Source organism: Tetranychus urticae, chromosome 2 (genome assembly GCF_039701765.1).
Source record: "Tetranychus urticae isolate SD_2017Ah chromosome 2, NJAU_TeUrti_SD_1.0, whole genome shotgun sequence".
In the NCBI taxonomy this organism is placed as follows: domain Eukaryota; kingdom Metazoa; phylum Arthropoda; class Arachnida; order Trombidiformes; family Tetranychidae; genus Tetranychus; species Tetranychus urticae.
Genome location: NC_142959.1, coordinates 22,624,440 through 22,641,137, shown reverse-complemented (window position 1 = coordinate 22,641,137; position 16,698 = coordinate 22,624,440). Strand labels below are relative to the sequence as shown.

The 16,698-nt window shown below is 32.5% G+C and overlaps 1 protein-coding gene and 1 long non-coding RNA gene across 2 annotated transcripts; one reads left to right on the top strand and one right to left on the bottom strand.

Moving 5' to 3' along the window:
* Positions 1–5,526: 5,526 nt before the first annotated feature.
* Positions 5,527–16,636, top strand: LOC107368986 (uncharacterized). Its single transcript, XM_015936900.3, has 8 exons — positions 5,527–5,669; positions 5,889–6,729; positions 6,808–7,148; positions 7,228–7,393; positions 13,301–13,681; positions 14,098–14,770; positions 15,153–15,256; positions 15,886–16,636. Exons 2-8 carry the CDS (start codon positions 6,705–6,707, stop codon positions 15,918–15,920), a joined length of 1,725 nt encoding a protein of 574 aa, XP_015792386.2. The 5' UTR covers positions 5,527–5,669; positions 5,889–6,704; the 3' UTR covers positions 15,921–16,636.
* LOC149094139 (uncharacterized) lies at positions 12,142–14,108 on the bottom strand. The gene is made up of 2 exons (XR_016199292.1): positions 13,970–14,108; positions 12,142–13,774 (listed from the first exon to the last, which is right to left on the bottom strand). It is a non-coding gene; the product is annotated as an uncharacterized LOC149094139 (long non-coding RNA).
* Positions 16,637–16,698: the final 62 nt, after the last annotated feature.

Sequence of the window (16,698 nt, the reverse complement as noted above, 5' to 3'; positions counted from 1 at the left end):
GAATGAGATGAGGAATGGAAGTGACCAGAGACCACCAGGGGTAAGAGGACAATCGATTGGGAGTGATCAAGATGAGAACAGATAATCTTTACAAAAATATCTTTCCTCTTTTTTTGGTTGCGATAACTAAATGAGGAATAATATTCACTAAAGTCACTTTACATTGACTTATAATAAATGTAAATACACAAGGAATTATTGTAATACTTTTTACTTTCATATTTTTCTTGTTCTCTTTATCTTTACCTTTTCTTACTTCTAATGGCTTGATGCTATTAGGTGTTAAGGTTGGACCTTTTACCTATTCAACAATATAAATCCAGTAAACTTTGTATCAATCATTGTATCAATGGCGTGATTTAGGCATCAGTTTGTTCATCTTTTCATTTTGCTTTCACTAATTTTTTGTTGCCGCCTTTAGTGCTATTAGATTATCAGCGACATTAGACCCATCAGCAAGTCTCTCCTTTAGCTTTGACTTTTTTTGTGTAACTTTTTTCACCAACAATGCATAATATTAATTCCAATTGAGTGATACTTTTGAATAGAAAAATTATTGTATTTTAATGATATCACATTTCCAAGAAGCTTACACTCTTTAGTTGAATACAACTGTTGGAGGTCGACTTTCCTCTGAAGACCGATTGTCGTTTTTCAATTGTGTGTTCCCTTGTATGTAAAATGTCCCATCTCGTCGGCATCCTATTTAATTTGTTAGGTTAAATATTTTCACCACAAAACTAACCGCAAATGAACAATCACAATGAGATTTTGTACAAAAAGGTATAAACACCCAAGTTATTGATGATAAATGAAAAGAGGTGTTGATCTATTAAAGTTAATCATAAACAGTAAATAGTCAACACTTGAAATCCCAATGTTTCTCAGCATCTTTTTTGTCAGATCTAGCATTGATGATAGCCTGGTAAATGTAAAACAAACCTAAACAGTAAAACGGTTGTTGCTAAAAAGACACAATTAACACAATTATCAAGTATATGCACAAATTGACAAGTTTCAGCTCGCTAACTCTAACGGTCATAGAAAGCAAATGGTTGAAATGCAAATCGAAGTGATCTTTTTTGCAGAAAAAGAAAAATGTTATTCCTCAAAATAAGATCATTTTCTGCTTTTTCATCAAAATTTACATCAGCAGCATGAGATTCATCTGTTTCATCAAAAAATCTGATTCCATGGCTGAAGAGAAGGCAATCGAAACTGCAACTTTGATCTCTATTTTCTCGCAAACTGTGCATCGGATTAATTATTTAAAAACAATGCCAATTGACTCAGTTTTCATTTTCCTACAAACTCACCAAGTTTCAGTCACCAGGTCAATTACTTGTTCAGAAAATGATCAATGGTCTGGTAAATTATCGTCATGTAAACGTAAGTGATTATAACATATAGCAATGTTACTAAAAAGACACAACTAACACAATTGTAACATTTTTGCACAATTTGACACAAACACTGCAAGAGAAATGGTCACAGAAAGGTAAAAATGAATTTTTTTGAAATTTAAACTCTGTTGGTTTGTTAGGATATGAAAACTGAACCAATTTGTGCAATTTAAAAGTTTCTCTAACCCATAGTTATCGAGAAAATCGTGATCAAAGTTGAAACTTCGATCGCTTTTTTCACAACTGTATGGCCATATTTTTTCTTGAAACTAATTTTGCTGATGAAGTTTTTGATGGCTAACAAGAAGATGAACTTATTTTGAGCAATAAAACTTTTATTTTTCTGTAAAATAGATTAGTTCGATTTTTAATTAAACCTGTCGCATTCTGTGACGAAAAGGGTTAGAGATCTGAAACTTTCCATTCGTCCATAAAAATTGTTAGCATACATCATGAATTGAATAATTTTTTCTATTTGTTAACAGTTCTCTTGATTTTGGCCTTTGAACTGGAAACTTTGAGCCTCGATATTTCGAACATGCAAGAACCTACAGCCATCATTTCTTCACTAATCATCAGTATCATTATGGGCTATAACAGTTTGTTACTGAACACTCAAAAAACTCTGAACTAATTCATTTAATAATGAAGTTCCCTTCAACGCACAAGATTTGTGTTTGGTAAACATTCAACTTTACAATCTAAGTCTCATATCTGAAAACATAAATAATTTAATGCTATAACCTTTTTCGTAGGATCTTGAATAATTTTATACTTCAATATATTATAGCTCATAAAAATATCTAGCGATTAGTTAAAGAATGATGGTCGTAAGTGGTACCATTCTCGAAATATTGAGGTCCAAAGTTTTTAGACAAATGGCCAAAAATAAAGAGAACTATCGGTTAAATTGAAAAAAGTATCAAGCACAAGATGTGTAATAACAATTTATCAACTTAGCATAAAGTTTTAGTTCTCTAAATATTACGGTCACAGAATGCGACACGTTTAACTAAAGATCGAACTTGATTTGTTTTAAAGATTTATTTAAAAATTTAAAGACTTATTTCTCAAAATAAGACCATTTTCTAATTGTTCATCAAAAGTTACATCTTTGAAATGAATTTGATGAAAAAATCTGCTTCCATAGCTGAGCAAAAAGCGTTCAAACTTTCAACTTTGACCTCGAATTTCTTGAAAAAATTTCATTGCATGAAATAATTATTAGTACCAATGAACTCAGTTTACAATTCCCTACAAACTCACCAAGTCTCAACTCTTCACTCAAATGTTTGAACCTTTTGCAGCACTTTTTGCATTTGATTTGCAAGTTAAACCAGAAAATTGGTTTAAAAACCAACAAATGGGTTGAGATGAGTTTATTAATAGTTTGTTGAATAAGTCATTTCTTATAACTTCTAGACCCAAAAATCATGAACCAAATGCGCTGATGGAAAGTTATTAAATTACATTGAATTATTAGTTAGTAAAGGAATAAATTGGTGAAAGAATGATGACTTTAGGTACTTGCATGTTCGAAATATCGAAGTTCAAAGTTTTATGTCCAATGGCCAAAATCAAGAAAACTCTTGATAAACTATTATAAACTATTTTATTCATGATATGTACCCACAATTTGTATGGACAAATAATAAGTTTCAGATCTCTAACTCTTTTCGTCACAGAATGCGACAGGTTTGACTAAAAATCGAACTAATCTGTTTTACAGAAAAATAAAAGGCCTATTGCTCAAAATAAGTGCATTTTATCGTTAGCCATCACAAGATACATCACAAAGATGAGTACCATGAGAAAATCTGGTCACACAGTTGTACAAAAGGCGATCGAAGTTTCAACTTTGACTTCTATTTTTTCGAAAACTTTGCATCAGAGAGCCTTTTAAATCGCACAAATGGACTCAGTTTTTATTTCCGCATAAACTAACAGAAGTCCTAATTTGAAAGAACCCAATTTTTCCCTGGTTTTGCCCATTTAAAAAATCAACACTTGAGATTCCAATGTTTCTCTCAACATCTATTTTTAGATCTTGCATTAATGATAGACTTATTGGGTATATGTTATATCAGATGCTTATTAAATTTTATCATCGTTCTGTCTATAAATATATTATATTTTAATTTAATAAATTATATTATAAACAAATGAATATCTTAAAAAGCTAAATAGGTGTAAATGGTATTATCAGGTAATGATCTTTAAGTTAATGATTGAACAAAAATTTTCCCTAACAAACTTATATTTTTATTGGGATCTCTGATGAGGTTTGCTACTTATTTTTCAGTGTATCTTTTGTTCATTGTAGGTATAGATAGAGAGAGAAGAGAGAAACACATTCAATACCTTTTTAAGTGTGTTAAGGTAAAAGTTGGGCTTGTATGAGTAACGAAATAATGATTAACCTTTACAATTTATGCTTACCCTTAGGTTAAAAGGTGAAATGTACACTAATGAGCTTGAAAATGAGTTACCTTATTGTTATCAAGTTGAGTGAAAACACAAGAACCAAAGCAAAAGGACAATTGAGCGACAGCATTCTGCAAACCATTACTTACTTGACCAGACGGTTTCAATTTTACTGAAAAGATAATTATTGCAATAAATGCTTCCATCGTAAACATTCAAATCTATTGAATAACAACTCGTAAAACAGAGGTAAAGTCCAACACCATACCTGTTTCAACACGACTTTTGTTAATCTTAAACAAAACAGTCAAAAGTTTTGAGAGCAAAACGTTTTGCCCAAAACTCAAACAAATTTACCGTAATAAAGTGTCGGAATATGATTGGCAAAACATGTTAAAACACTTTCTCGATCTTCGTGTATTATTTGATCAGAAGCTGAAAAAGTCTTAATTTTATTTAGTTCATTTGAATACAAAGCTTTTCAGTGATTATGAAGCTAATTATGGAAACAATGAATTGCAAACGACATTATAAATAGCATTGACAAACTATACAAAACTCTGTCCATTGAAGTTATCGAATGGTCACAATTAGATGAATAGATAGAAAGCGCTAACAATTATTGTTGAATATCTAATTGCAAATCGGATTGTATCATAAAAATACATTTATTGCTGAGGAAAAGCAAAAGTAATCATAACAAGAGTATTAAAGACGCGATTTTGATGAAACTTGGAGCCATTCAACGAGCAAATGTGTGAGAATAGGCCGAATAAGGCTAATCTCACGAATTGGCAATATCAATTAGAGATGTGCGATTATTAAAAAAACGATTATCGATGATGACGCAATGTTCACAGAAAAAATCGATAAATATCGATATTATCGATAAATCGATTTAATTGAACAAACCCGATATAATACAGTTAATACTTCAAGAAAGTGCCAAAAAATTCAAAAACTAAGACAAGCCTTGGTGAAATAGGTGGCAGTGTTAAGAAAAAACAAACTTTTCTCACAAGGGAACTTTGTCAACCTTACCTGAGGGATTTTGATCGGACATAGCGCAAATGATAGGGCCAAGCTCCTTTATCAACGGACTGGTGGCTTTTTTCTGTAAATGCAGTGGTTCCTTAGATTTTTGGGTTTAAAGTTGAGGCATTTTTGTTTTAATCAAAAGTTAAAATTCTAAATTTCAAGTAAAAGCGGTGGCGCAAGGGTTAGGGAGCAGGCAAAGAATTATGTAAATTTTGGTTCGAATCTTGATTGGGGCAATTTTTATGAAATTTTTTTGAGATTTTTTACGTTTAATTTTGATTTTTAATTGTTTTAAATGATTCCTTGGCAATACTAAATCAAAATTAAACGTAAAAAAATCTCGAAACCTTGAAATTTAGGATTTTAACTTTTGATTAAAACAAAAATGCCTCAACTTTAAACCCAAAAATCTAAGGAACCACTGCATTTACAGAAAAAAGCCACCAGTCCGTTGATAAAGGAGCTTGGCCCTATCATTTGCGCTATGTCCGATCAAAATCCCTCAGGTAAGGTTGACAAAGTTCCCTTGTCAGCGTTTTTCTCGACTCGATATATCATTGAAATCATCGATATGAAATCGGCTTAAAATTATCGATAAAAATCGATGATTTTGATATAATCGCACATCTCTAATATCAATGTATCGAAATGAAACTAATGATGATTTTAATTTGACACTCAACTGTGTAAACGTTAACATAGTTCAAAATAAGAAGAATGAATGAGTTTGAAGTTGATTGGATTGTGGGACAATCCATCATGCAATTGTGGTTAATCTTTAAATCCGATTAGGGAAAAACAAAGGTAAAGTGACAGTCAACGGGTTAACCTGACAAAGCTAGAATGTTATCCTTCACTTGTCTTTTTTTGTGGTTCACCTCAAAGTCCAACTCACCTTCTTTGCCTTGTTCCCAAATGTTGTACCAAGGGAAATGTCAAAATTGTGGTCACCATCATAATTAATAATGATAATGATAATAATGTTTGTACTTTTTCACTCGTTTTTATCTTGTACACCTTTAGAGCCATCTTGGTGCCGTCGTTCAGTATCTAATCCGGTGGCCAAAGTTGAAAATATACCAAACAATCTGACAACAGGCAACACAACAATTGCCTCAAGCAGTGGACTGTCTATCAACATTAATAGTAACACTGTTAATTCTGTCAACCTCAATGTTTCCAGAAATAGTTGAATGAAAATAGTACCCTAACCAGTATCTTCAGTGTAATCTTCACCATCAACCCTATCCTCATCATCTTCATTACCGACAAGCTCATCTACATGAATTCAGTCTCTAGCGGATATTCAAGTGATAACTTTTACGAGTCAATCAATGTTAACCAAATATCTTGCTACTTCAAATAGTGTTTCCAACTTGTGTTAATTCAACATCAACCGCCTATACTGATCATCCTCACAGCCTTCCTTCATTACCATCCTCACCAGTCTAACCATTGGCATCACCATACACCTCTAAATCATCATCTTTCCATCCCTCCAATCAAGAAGAGAGAGATGGAAATGGGAGGAGGAAAAACGAAGAGGGTGGCGATAATGGTTATTGAATAAAGGTAGGGAATGAGATGAGGAATGGAAGTGACCAGAGACCACCAGGGGTAAGAGGACAATCGATTGGGAGTGATCAAGATGAGAACAGATAATCTTTACAAAAATATCTTCGCTCTTTTTTTGGTTGCGATAACTAAATGAGGAATAATATTCACTAAAGTCACTTTACATTGACTTGTAATAAATGTAAACACGCAAGGAATTATTATAATACATTTTACTTTCAACTTGTTTTTTCATAATCTTACTGTATTACATAATCTTTTACCATGTTCAACGGATATCCTTATCCAGGTGAGTTTTTGCAGTGAATCAGGTTTAACCCTGTCATCATCAACATTCATATTCATCCTCTGTTCTCTCACTTGCAAGACAAAATAATGGAGGATATTTATCCTGGCCAAGGACGGCGTAATCAACTTGGTGGTGTTTTCATCAATGGACGACCCTTGCCAAATCATGTGCGTCTTAAAATTGTTGAAATGGCTGCTTCAGGAGTTCGTCCCTGTGTTATCTCGCGAAAATTGAGAGTCTCTCATGGCTGTGTATCCAAGATATTGAATAGATACCAGGAAACGGGTTCAATCAGACCTGGTGTCATTGGCGGTTCAAAACCTAGAGTTGCTACACCAGAAGTTGAGAAAAAGATTGAAGAGTATAAAAGAGACAATCCAGGAATCTTTGCCTGGGAAATCAGGGATAGACTGTGTAAAGTATGTTTAATTGGACTACAATTAACCAAAAAGTGTTTCGACTGTCAATTAATATCATTGTATCTCTTTTTCATTGTAGGAAGGCATTTGTGACAAAAATACAGCTCCAAGCATCAGTTCAATAACAAGGCTATTACGGACATCAAAACAATCAAATGGATATAGAAGTGGAAGTGACGGTGAATGTTCAATGACCGATGGACATGATATAAGGAAAGATCACAGTATTGCTGGAATCCTTGGAGGTAAGCTTTGATTCAAGCTTTAAAAATGCTCATTTCCTCATTTCTTATGCATCTTTCATTTCTGGACAAAAAAATTATCCAAATCTATCCGATAAATTACTTATAGCTTTTAATTTCTAATGTTATGCGTTAATAATGAGTGAAATATAAGATTTACATAGAAATGTATAAATAAGTTAACCTAACATTTTCAAGTGTCTTCATTATCCACTTCGTCTTGATGTTGAACCCATTTTTACGGCAAAATTTGCCAGAAAATCTGATTATCATGCTTTGTAACTCGTCTTCCTTGACTTCCTTTCATCCTCTTGTCATCCTTAACAAATCATTATTTCACAGTTAATTGTCTTTCAACATTAATCTCAAAGTTAACTATTGAAATGACAAAAGCAAGTGACAATATTGATTAAGGTGTTTAAATTTGTATCTGAGCAATTTGTTTAATTTTCATCCCAATTCATGATTCAATCAACAGTCATTCAATTTTCATGATGAAGTTGACATGAATACAGTTGACAAGAAAAGGGACAAAATTTGGCGAAAAGCTAAAAAATCGGAAACTAAAATTGTGACCTTAAACTGTTCCGTTACCACGACCAGATGGTTTAATCATTTGAATTAACATTAAATGTATCACCGTATCAAATCATTACAGTAATTACAATTACCTTTTGATATAAGTTAGGGAATGAGAATCGCAACAAACCAAAAGCTACAAAAAAAAGAGCCACAAGTAACAAGGAAAAAGGAAGAAGCTATAAGAATAAGAAGAGAAAGGAAGAGATGAAAACGATGAAGAAGCCGAAGAAGGCCAGCAAAAAGTCAAATGTTAAAGGGAGAAAAGAAGAAGACGAAGAAGAAGACAAAGAAGACAAACCCTACCAAGTCTAGTGTCGACTGTTAATGATAAAAGATAATTATTTACGCTTCTTTTTATAGCTCAATATCACAACTCGAAACCATAATTTCTATATAAACTTTTTTCTCACAAAAAAATCACCAAATTTTACATCCAATATAATTTTGGCTCGTGACGCTCACTCATCATCATCACCCAATCATCCTTTTCATCTCCTCTCCTCATCAACATCATCATCTATTGAGTCTGATTAAGCCAGTAGCTGGCAAAGCTCTTAACCTAGCAAAGTCACTCTTGCCCCATCAAACAACTAACAGTCAGAGCCTTTAGTCAACCAATATCCAATGTCATTTCAAGATTTTCATTTAACAAGTCAAGGGGATTTGAACCCAAAACCTCCATAGTTTGACCTACTCCTTTACCCACTAGGCTACGCCTGATTAGATAATCTTAAGTTTATTAAAAATGATTTTAATGAAAATGCCCAAATTTCAGACCCAAATATCCGAGGAACCACTTAATTTCCAGAAAAAGTACAATTGGGTTTTTCATAACTCAACATGCTCTATCCAATGAGACCTCTCTCATTCAAATCCGTGTTTAGGCATGTCGTGCACTTCCCTTGTAAGCCAAGAGACATGAATCTTTGAACCTAAACAAGTCCATCTCTTCCCTTCAAATGCAGCTCAATGTAGCCTCTAATGATTTTAATTTCAGTCAAGTCTTTAACCATCATTGATGACCTTAATTTTTGATAATCTTTCACCATTTGAAGCAACAATTTTTATTCCTCATCTTGAACATCCTCTCAGATGATGTTGGTAAAGATGGCCAAGCATCTATCAAAAAAGTATGCAAAATTTTGTATGAAAAAGTGTGTCTCCTTTAACACAATAATAAAGGCGCATAAATTACTTTTCATTCAATGAATTAGTTTCTCTGTCAAGTGCGTCAATAGCATCAAAGGAATCATCATTTTTCCTGATTCCTTTGCCTTCTTCCTTCAATCCCTATTCTCATCTTCATTTCTCTTCCATCATCCTCTCTCTCTTTCACTAGGTAGGGAACACTGTGAATGTTAATATTGATCCGAATCGAATCGTTATCATAACCATGTGAATAAAAAAAGTTAACGCTAATTAGTACAATGTGATAATGCCATTTGCCGAGCCAACTTTTCCCTTGCAACCTCATCAATATCATTATTATTATCATTCCTATCATCCATTATAATATTGAGATTCCTTATTCAATTCCCTTAACACATAAAAATATATTTATATTAGTGAAAAACGCTTTTTCAGCCTTTTGTAATTCATTTCAATTGTCAGATTATCATTCGTTGGTTCCTTTTTTTAACCATTGTACATCAATACAACAGTCAACCTTAATCGAGTCAGCCGTTTGCCTTTTGCTCCTTTTGCGACTTTTTACTCTTCTTTTCATCTTCTTTGTGTTCATCATCTTGTTCATCTTACCGATTGTTATCAAATTCATGGTTCATCTCTGATAGTAAATCAGGTTTGTCAGGTAATTTGTTATTACACGTTCAATATCATTGTCTTCATCGATTTACAATATCAACAGTTTAAAAACAGTTCAATAGCTAACAGATTAGATCGATACTAATCTAGTTAATCCATTTGAATATGCAAATCTTTGCAATGTAAATGATAAATAATGTTTGGTTTGAAAATTGGAAACTCAAATTCAGAGATGAAAATTTTTCGACTAAAATTGAGCTCATTTTTCTTGCCAATTTGATTACAATAAATGATCATTTCTAGTCACATATTGCTACGCATTCCTAGGCTTGTTTATTTGTATATCAATCCATTGATAATTTTATTCAATTCAATTACAATTAGCATTGTTATTTAAACATTCTTGGATCCGTTCTTTCTTTGCTTCTCTTCAACCTGATTTTAACCTGATTTGAAATGCTTTGGTCACCTTTTACTTCTGTAGCTAACTTTACCCAGTTATCATTATAATGGTTATTTATTATGGTCAATTTAACCCATCATCTTCTGTTAACACTTATGTTGTTAAATTGGTTTGTGTTTTTTAAATTGAAACTTAGCGTAGTAATTGTTTGGTTAACCAAAATTATCAGTTGATTCATTATTTTAAACTTCAATTTATTCAAGTCAAGTTACAATACAATTCAATTCTTGAAAACCGCTGAAGTTGTAACTAATCAATATAAAAAAGACTAAATATGATAGAAACAAATATGCTTTATTGTGTTTAATTTTAAATAATCATTTAATTTTATGTTAGTATTTAAGATGGCCAAATGTTGATTGATTATTCAATCTTGGATTGTTGAGCTTTTTCAAGTTGCTTTTGAATCTTTTTTAATCCAAAAAAGATCATTTTGTAATAAAAAGTTTCAACTTTGACAATATTTAATGGAATTGATTTAAGCTTTAATCAGTTTTGAATTATGAATAATTGATATTTTGAGGTTAAGGTGTGAGTGTTGAGTCACTAATGATAACTTGGTAAGATTATACAATAAAAGCTTTAGTTTGTTTTAGTTGTAAGCTGATTCAAGGTGGCCTGGAGTATTGAATTATTGTGATGTCGGTGTTTTTGTTGTCACTTTGCTTTGAATAGGAATGTTAGTGTTGAATAGATTATAATTAGAAGAACATGGAAACGGTCAATGATTTTGAATGAACATTATTAAATGAATTGACATAAAAAAGAGGTAAGAAAGGGAAGAGTGACAAAGTCAAATGAAATGATGATGAAGATGGTGATGATGATGGTATTGGTGATGATTATGAAGATTGGGAAGATTGGAAGAAAGAAAGAAAGAAAGAAAGACATGAAAAAGTAATGGTCATCGTTATCCTTTCTTCATCTTTCTTCATTTTCCTTCTTTTTGCTTCATTTTTGTCTCTTTCTTGTCTTCCATCCTTTTGATCGGCCCAAAGGTACCCAAAGGAGAGAGACACAAAAATTGCAAATGACAATTGTTGAATAGCGTTGAGGTCATTATGAGTTGTAAGTAAGTTTGTTCAACGTTGGCGGTCATCAAGTCTTGTATTGTCCAGTGAATATGTTTAATCCTTGTAAATACTTTTGAAAAGTCATGTTTTTCTTGTTCAAATGACAAAAGGTTACACGAAAACGAACAACAAGAGCAACAAAAAGACAACATAGAGATGAAAGTGGGAGGGAAGAGGGAAGAGGTAAGAATGAAGAGGGTGGTGATAATGGTTATTGAATAAAGGTAGGGAATGAGATGAGGAATGGAAGTGACCAGAGACCACCAGGGGTAAGAGGACAATCGATTGGGAGTGATCAAGATGAGAACAGATAATCTTTACAAAAATATCTTCGCTCTTTTTTTAGTTGCGATAACTAAATGAGGAATAATATTCACTAAAGTCACTTTACATTGACTTATAATAAATGTAAATACACAAGGAATTATTTTAATACTTTTTACTTTCATATTTTTCTTGTTCTCTTTATCTTTACCTTTTCTTACTTCTAATGGCCTGGTGCTATTAGGTTTTAAGGTCCTATTGTTAATAAATCTTGTAAACTTTGTACAAAATCTTTCTTCGGTATTGCAGCAAAGTCGATGGACATTTCAAGAGAAGATAGAAATCTGAGCACGAAAACTGTTGTTAATACAACGAAAGCATTCATCAGTTATTGTTAAACTTTTAGGCGAGGGTCAATGGCGTGATACATAACCTAATTCAGCTTGTTTTTTTTTGTTTGCATGTTATTGATGCTGTTGTCGCCTTCAGTGTTATTAGATTATCAACGACATTAGGTCCATCATCAAGTCTCTCCTTTTAGGGTTGACTTTTTTGTGTCCCTATTTCACCAACAATGCATAATATTAATTCCAATTGAGTGATACTTTTGAATAGAAAAATTATTGTATTTTAATGATATTACATTTCCAAGAAGCTTACACTCTTTAGTTGAATACAACTGTTGGAGGTCGACTTTCCTCTGAAGACCGATTGTCGTTTTTCAATTGTGTGTTCCCTTGTATGTAAAATGTCCCATCTCGTCGGCATCCTCTTTAATTTGTTAGGTTAAATATTTTCACCACAAAACTAACCGCAAATGAACAATCACAATGATATTTTGTACAAAAAGGTATAAACACCCAAGTTATTGATAATATATGAAAAGAGGTGTTGGTCTGTTAAAGTTAATCATAAACAGTAAATAGTCAACACTTGAAATCCTAATGTTTCTCTCAGCATCTATTTTGTCAGGCCTAGCATTAATGATAACCTTATTGGCTATAAATAAATGTAATACAAGATAAAATTTCTTATAAATTGTGTCATCGTTCTGTTTATAAATATATTTTATCACAGTTTTGATAATATTATATTATAAACAGAGGAATATCTTAAAAAGCTAAATAGGTGTAAATGGTATTATCAGGTAATGATCTTTAAGTTAATGATTGAACAAAAATGTTCCCTAACAAACTTATATTTTTATTGGATCTCTGATGAGGTTTGCTACTTATTTTTCAGTGTATCTTTTGTTCATTGTAGGTATAGATAGAGAGAGAAGAGAGAAACATATTCAATACCTTTTTAAGTGTGTTAAGGTAAAAGTTGGGCTTGTATGAGTAACGAAATAATGATTAACCTTTACAATTTATGCTTACCCTTAGGTTAAAGGTGAAATGTACACTAATGAGCTTTAAAATGGGTTACCTTGTGGCAGGTTCAGCTTTTTGTCTCTTTTTAACATTGCCATTGAACAAAAAGTTGGAACAATACGTTCATTTCTTTCAATGGGAAAAAGATAATTTTACTTGATTTTGAGATGCAATTAAAATATTTTAGTCTAACAAAGAAAACTAACGAACAGCCCAAACAATTTAGATAATTTAAATTCAAACTGTTCGGAAAATAGATTTGTATCAAGATCATTTGTAATATTTGAATAGCTACAATACATTTTATGCGTCGCTCTTTTTCCGAGTCCCAAATTAGAAACGGTTCCATTATTTGTTTGTCTAACTTGCTACTATTTTTCCTTTAATTTAGGCCGAAGTGGCGATGAATCCGATTGTGACTCTGAACCTGGGATCCCATTGAAACGTAAACAACGACGATCTCGAACCACCTTTACTGCTGAACAATTGGAAGAATTGGAAAAGGCTTTTGAAAGAAGTCAATATCCTGACGTGTTTACACGTGAAGAGTTGGCTCAAATGACAAGACTTTCAGAGGCTCGAGTTCAGGTTTGGTTCAGCAACCGTAGAGCTCGTTGGAGGAAACAGGCTGGCCATACCCAACAGCATGTTCATCCGTCAACACCGATCAATGGTACATCATCAAACCATGGAGTCACTTCTTTACCCTCTGGCTCATATAGTCCACCTAATTTCACCTCTCCTTATTCAGAATCTTACTCAAGTTATAATGGTGAGTATCAAGTCGCTTGCTTTCTTCTGCATTGAATCGGTTGACCAAAGGAAAGTGACTGATAACAACAGCTAACCATTGTTCACTTTTCACCTAAAAATGAGAGAGAAATGAATGAGTTTGAAGTTGATTGGATTGTGGGACAATCCATCATGCAATTGTGGTTAATCTTTAAATCCGATTAGGGAAAAACAAAGGTAAAGTGATAGTCAACGGGTTAACCTGACAAAGCTAGAATGTTATCCTTCACTTGTCTTTTTTTGTGGTTCACCTCAAAGTCCAACTCACCTTCTTTGCCTTGTTCCCAAATGTTGTACCAAGGGAAATGTCAAAATTGTGGTCACCATCATAATTAATAATGATAATGATAATAATGTTTGTACTTTTTCACTCGTTTTTATCTTGTACACCTTTAGAGCCATCTTGGTGCCGTCGTTCAGTATCTAATCCGGTGGCCAAAGTTGAAAATATACCAAACAATCTGACAACAGGCAACACAACAATTGCCTCAAGCAGTGGACTGTCTATCAACATTAATAGTAACACTGTTAATTCTGTCAACAACAACAATAATAATGGGACAAGTAACAACGGTAACAATAACATCAATGTTTCCAGGAATAGTTCAAATAGAATCAACGGTAATAGTACAAATTCAATCAGCGGTTCATCATCAGTATCATCACTGTCCTCATCATCTCCATTAACAACGACAACCAATTCAACAGGAATTTCAGTATCCAGTGGATATTCAAGTGACAATTTTACGAGTCAATCAATGTTTACCAATTTTCTTGCCTCATCGAATAGTGTATCTACTTGTGTTAATCCAGTTTCAACCGATTATTCTCATCACCCTCATCATCCTCACCACCATCCTCACCATCTTAACCATCCACATCACCATACATCTTTAAATCATCATTCTTTAAATCCATCCAATCAATTAGCAAATGAAACATCAATCGCATCATCCTGGAATCCATCCGTTTTCAGTACGACAACTCGTCATGACAATAATGTACATTCAGCTCCTTCATGGACACATTCCCCTTTCCAATCATCAAATCCAACCCACGAACCATTCAGGTAAATATGTGATTCACTAAGCATAATCTAATTTCAATAATTAAATAATCACAAAACCAAAAAAAATAAAGCCAATTTTAAAAATACTGATCTAGGATTCATCTAGTAGTTGGATCCAGATTCAAAGTATCTGATAAAAAATGGAGGGAATATTTAGGATTTTCAGTCAAGCCTTCTGTTTGATTGTTGATTAGTTGAATTTGTTTTAATTAACAATTTTTATAATTTCATTTTTCTCAAGAATTGAGGTGATATAATAAATTTGTAACCAGAAGTGTCAATGGTGTGAAGATTAGCTGTGTCAGCATGAAAATGCTTTAGCAATAGATCTACATTCACCGAGCTTACCATCAATCTAAACCCATTTTCATTTCTATTTCAGTGTACCCAATGATACATTTATAAATTCATCCTATGGTAACATGCACGGAGGACATGAGTTGAGTAAAACTGGTTTCGCATATGGATCAACACAATTACCCAGCTGTAAGTTAATTAAATTTAATCATCCGTTTTTTACTTTGTCAGACCGTTTTTCTGCGTATATTTTTCTTAATCAGACAATTTTACTATATGCTAATACATTAAGCTGAAAAGATGAACATTTCAAATTAGAACCTAAGAGTATGGAGAGACAAAAAACAATATGAGAATAAGGCGTTAAGATTGAAATGTCTAAAGAAGAAAAGAAAAAAGAAAGCGAATTGACTTTCGCCATAAATCGTTTAACCGTTTACTTCAGTAGCTAATATATCTTATACAGCTCCTGTTTTACAACCTTTAAACGGTGTTTTCTTATTTTTTGCCTTATTTTTGTACTTATTTTGCTTACCTTTACCTATCTTTAACCTTATTGTTCAAGACGGTTAATTCTGTTTAAGTATCTTATTGGAAAATGCAGAGGCCTATTCTTAATTTGCTTTCTAAAAGAGTATCTCAATGATTATCATTATTATAATGATACAGCAAAGTCAGTAAAGTCGTCAACATTAGTTATTTTCTACCTACCTTTCGCTTAAAAAATAGTCTAAAATATTGTTTCTTTTTTTAACTCGATAAATTTACACTAATTCATTTATTTATTCATCTATTTTTGCTTCTTCATTTGTTTCCAGGTAATGTTCAACATCCATTTCGACTGCCGGTTTGATTGAATTGGAGGCCTTCAAGTTACCGTTTTTTTCATCCCAATACACCAAACCAGGATTAGAAGTAAACTGTGAACAATTTTTCGGATCAAAGGGACGATAATAGATTAATTGTTGCTCACAGTCGTTGTCAATCAATTTCTCATCTATTTTCAAAGCCTTTTCAAGTGAAAAGAAAACTAATATCATGTAGAACATGAAATGTGAAGCTTCAGCTCATAGTATTTTCAAGTTTCTCAAGACCTGTGATTAAAAATGATAAAGGTGATAATATATTTTCAGTAGGACAGAATAGGATGAGTAAAAGATATAGTAATGTTAATTATTGAAAGTCCAAGTGGAGTCGAGTTTAAATTAACCTCCAAGTTGAGGTAAAATTGTAAACACGCTCAACGCCAGCCGCCTTCCAACAATTTGTTCATTTACTCTGGTCTCTCTGATTCTTAATACTCACTCATTTTGCTTGTCAAATGTAAAATGTTTCAGTTAGTGTTTGAATCGGCGAAGAGCCAATCCTTCAATTTTTAATTCTCAGTAACCATAATTAGCTTTGCTTTTTCACTTTTGATGAATATTTTGTCATGAATTTATACTTCAATCCATTATAACTTTATAAATATAAATATATGATATGTAATATCATTTCCATCAATTTGTGTATTCATTTAAATGATAATTTATTACCCAACAAATTAAACATTATTTTTCAACAAAAAAACCTGGTAAATCAATTACTCTTTATTCAAAATGCGCCAAATTTTATAAGAATTGATTAAAGTA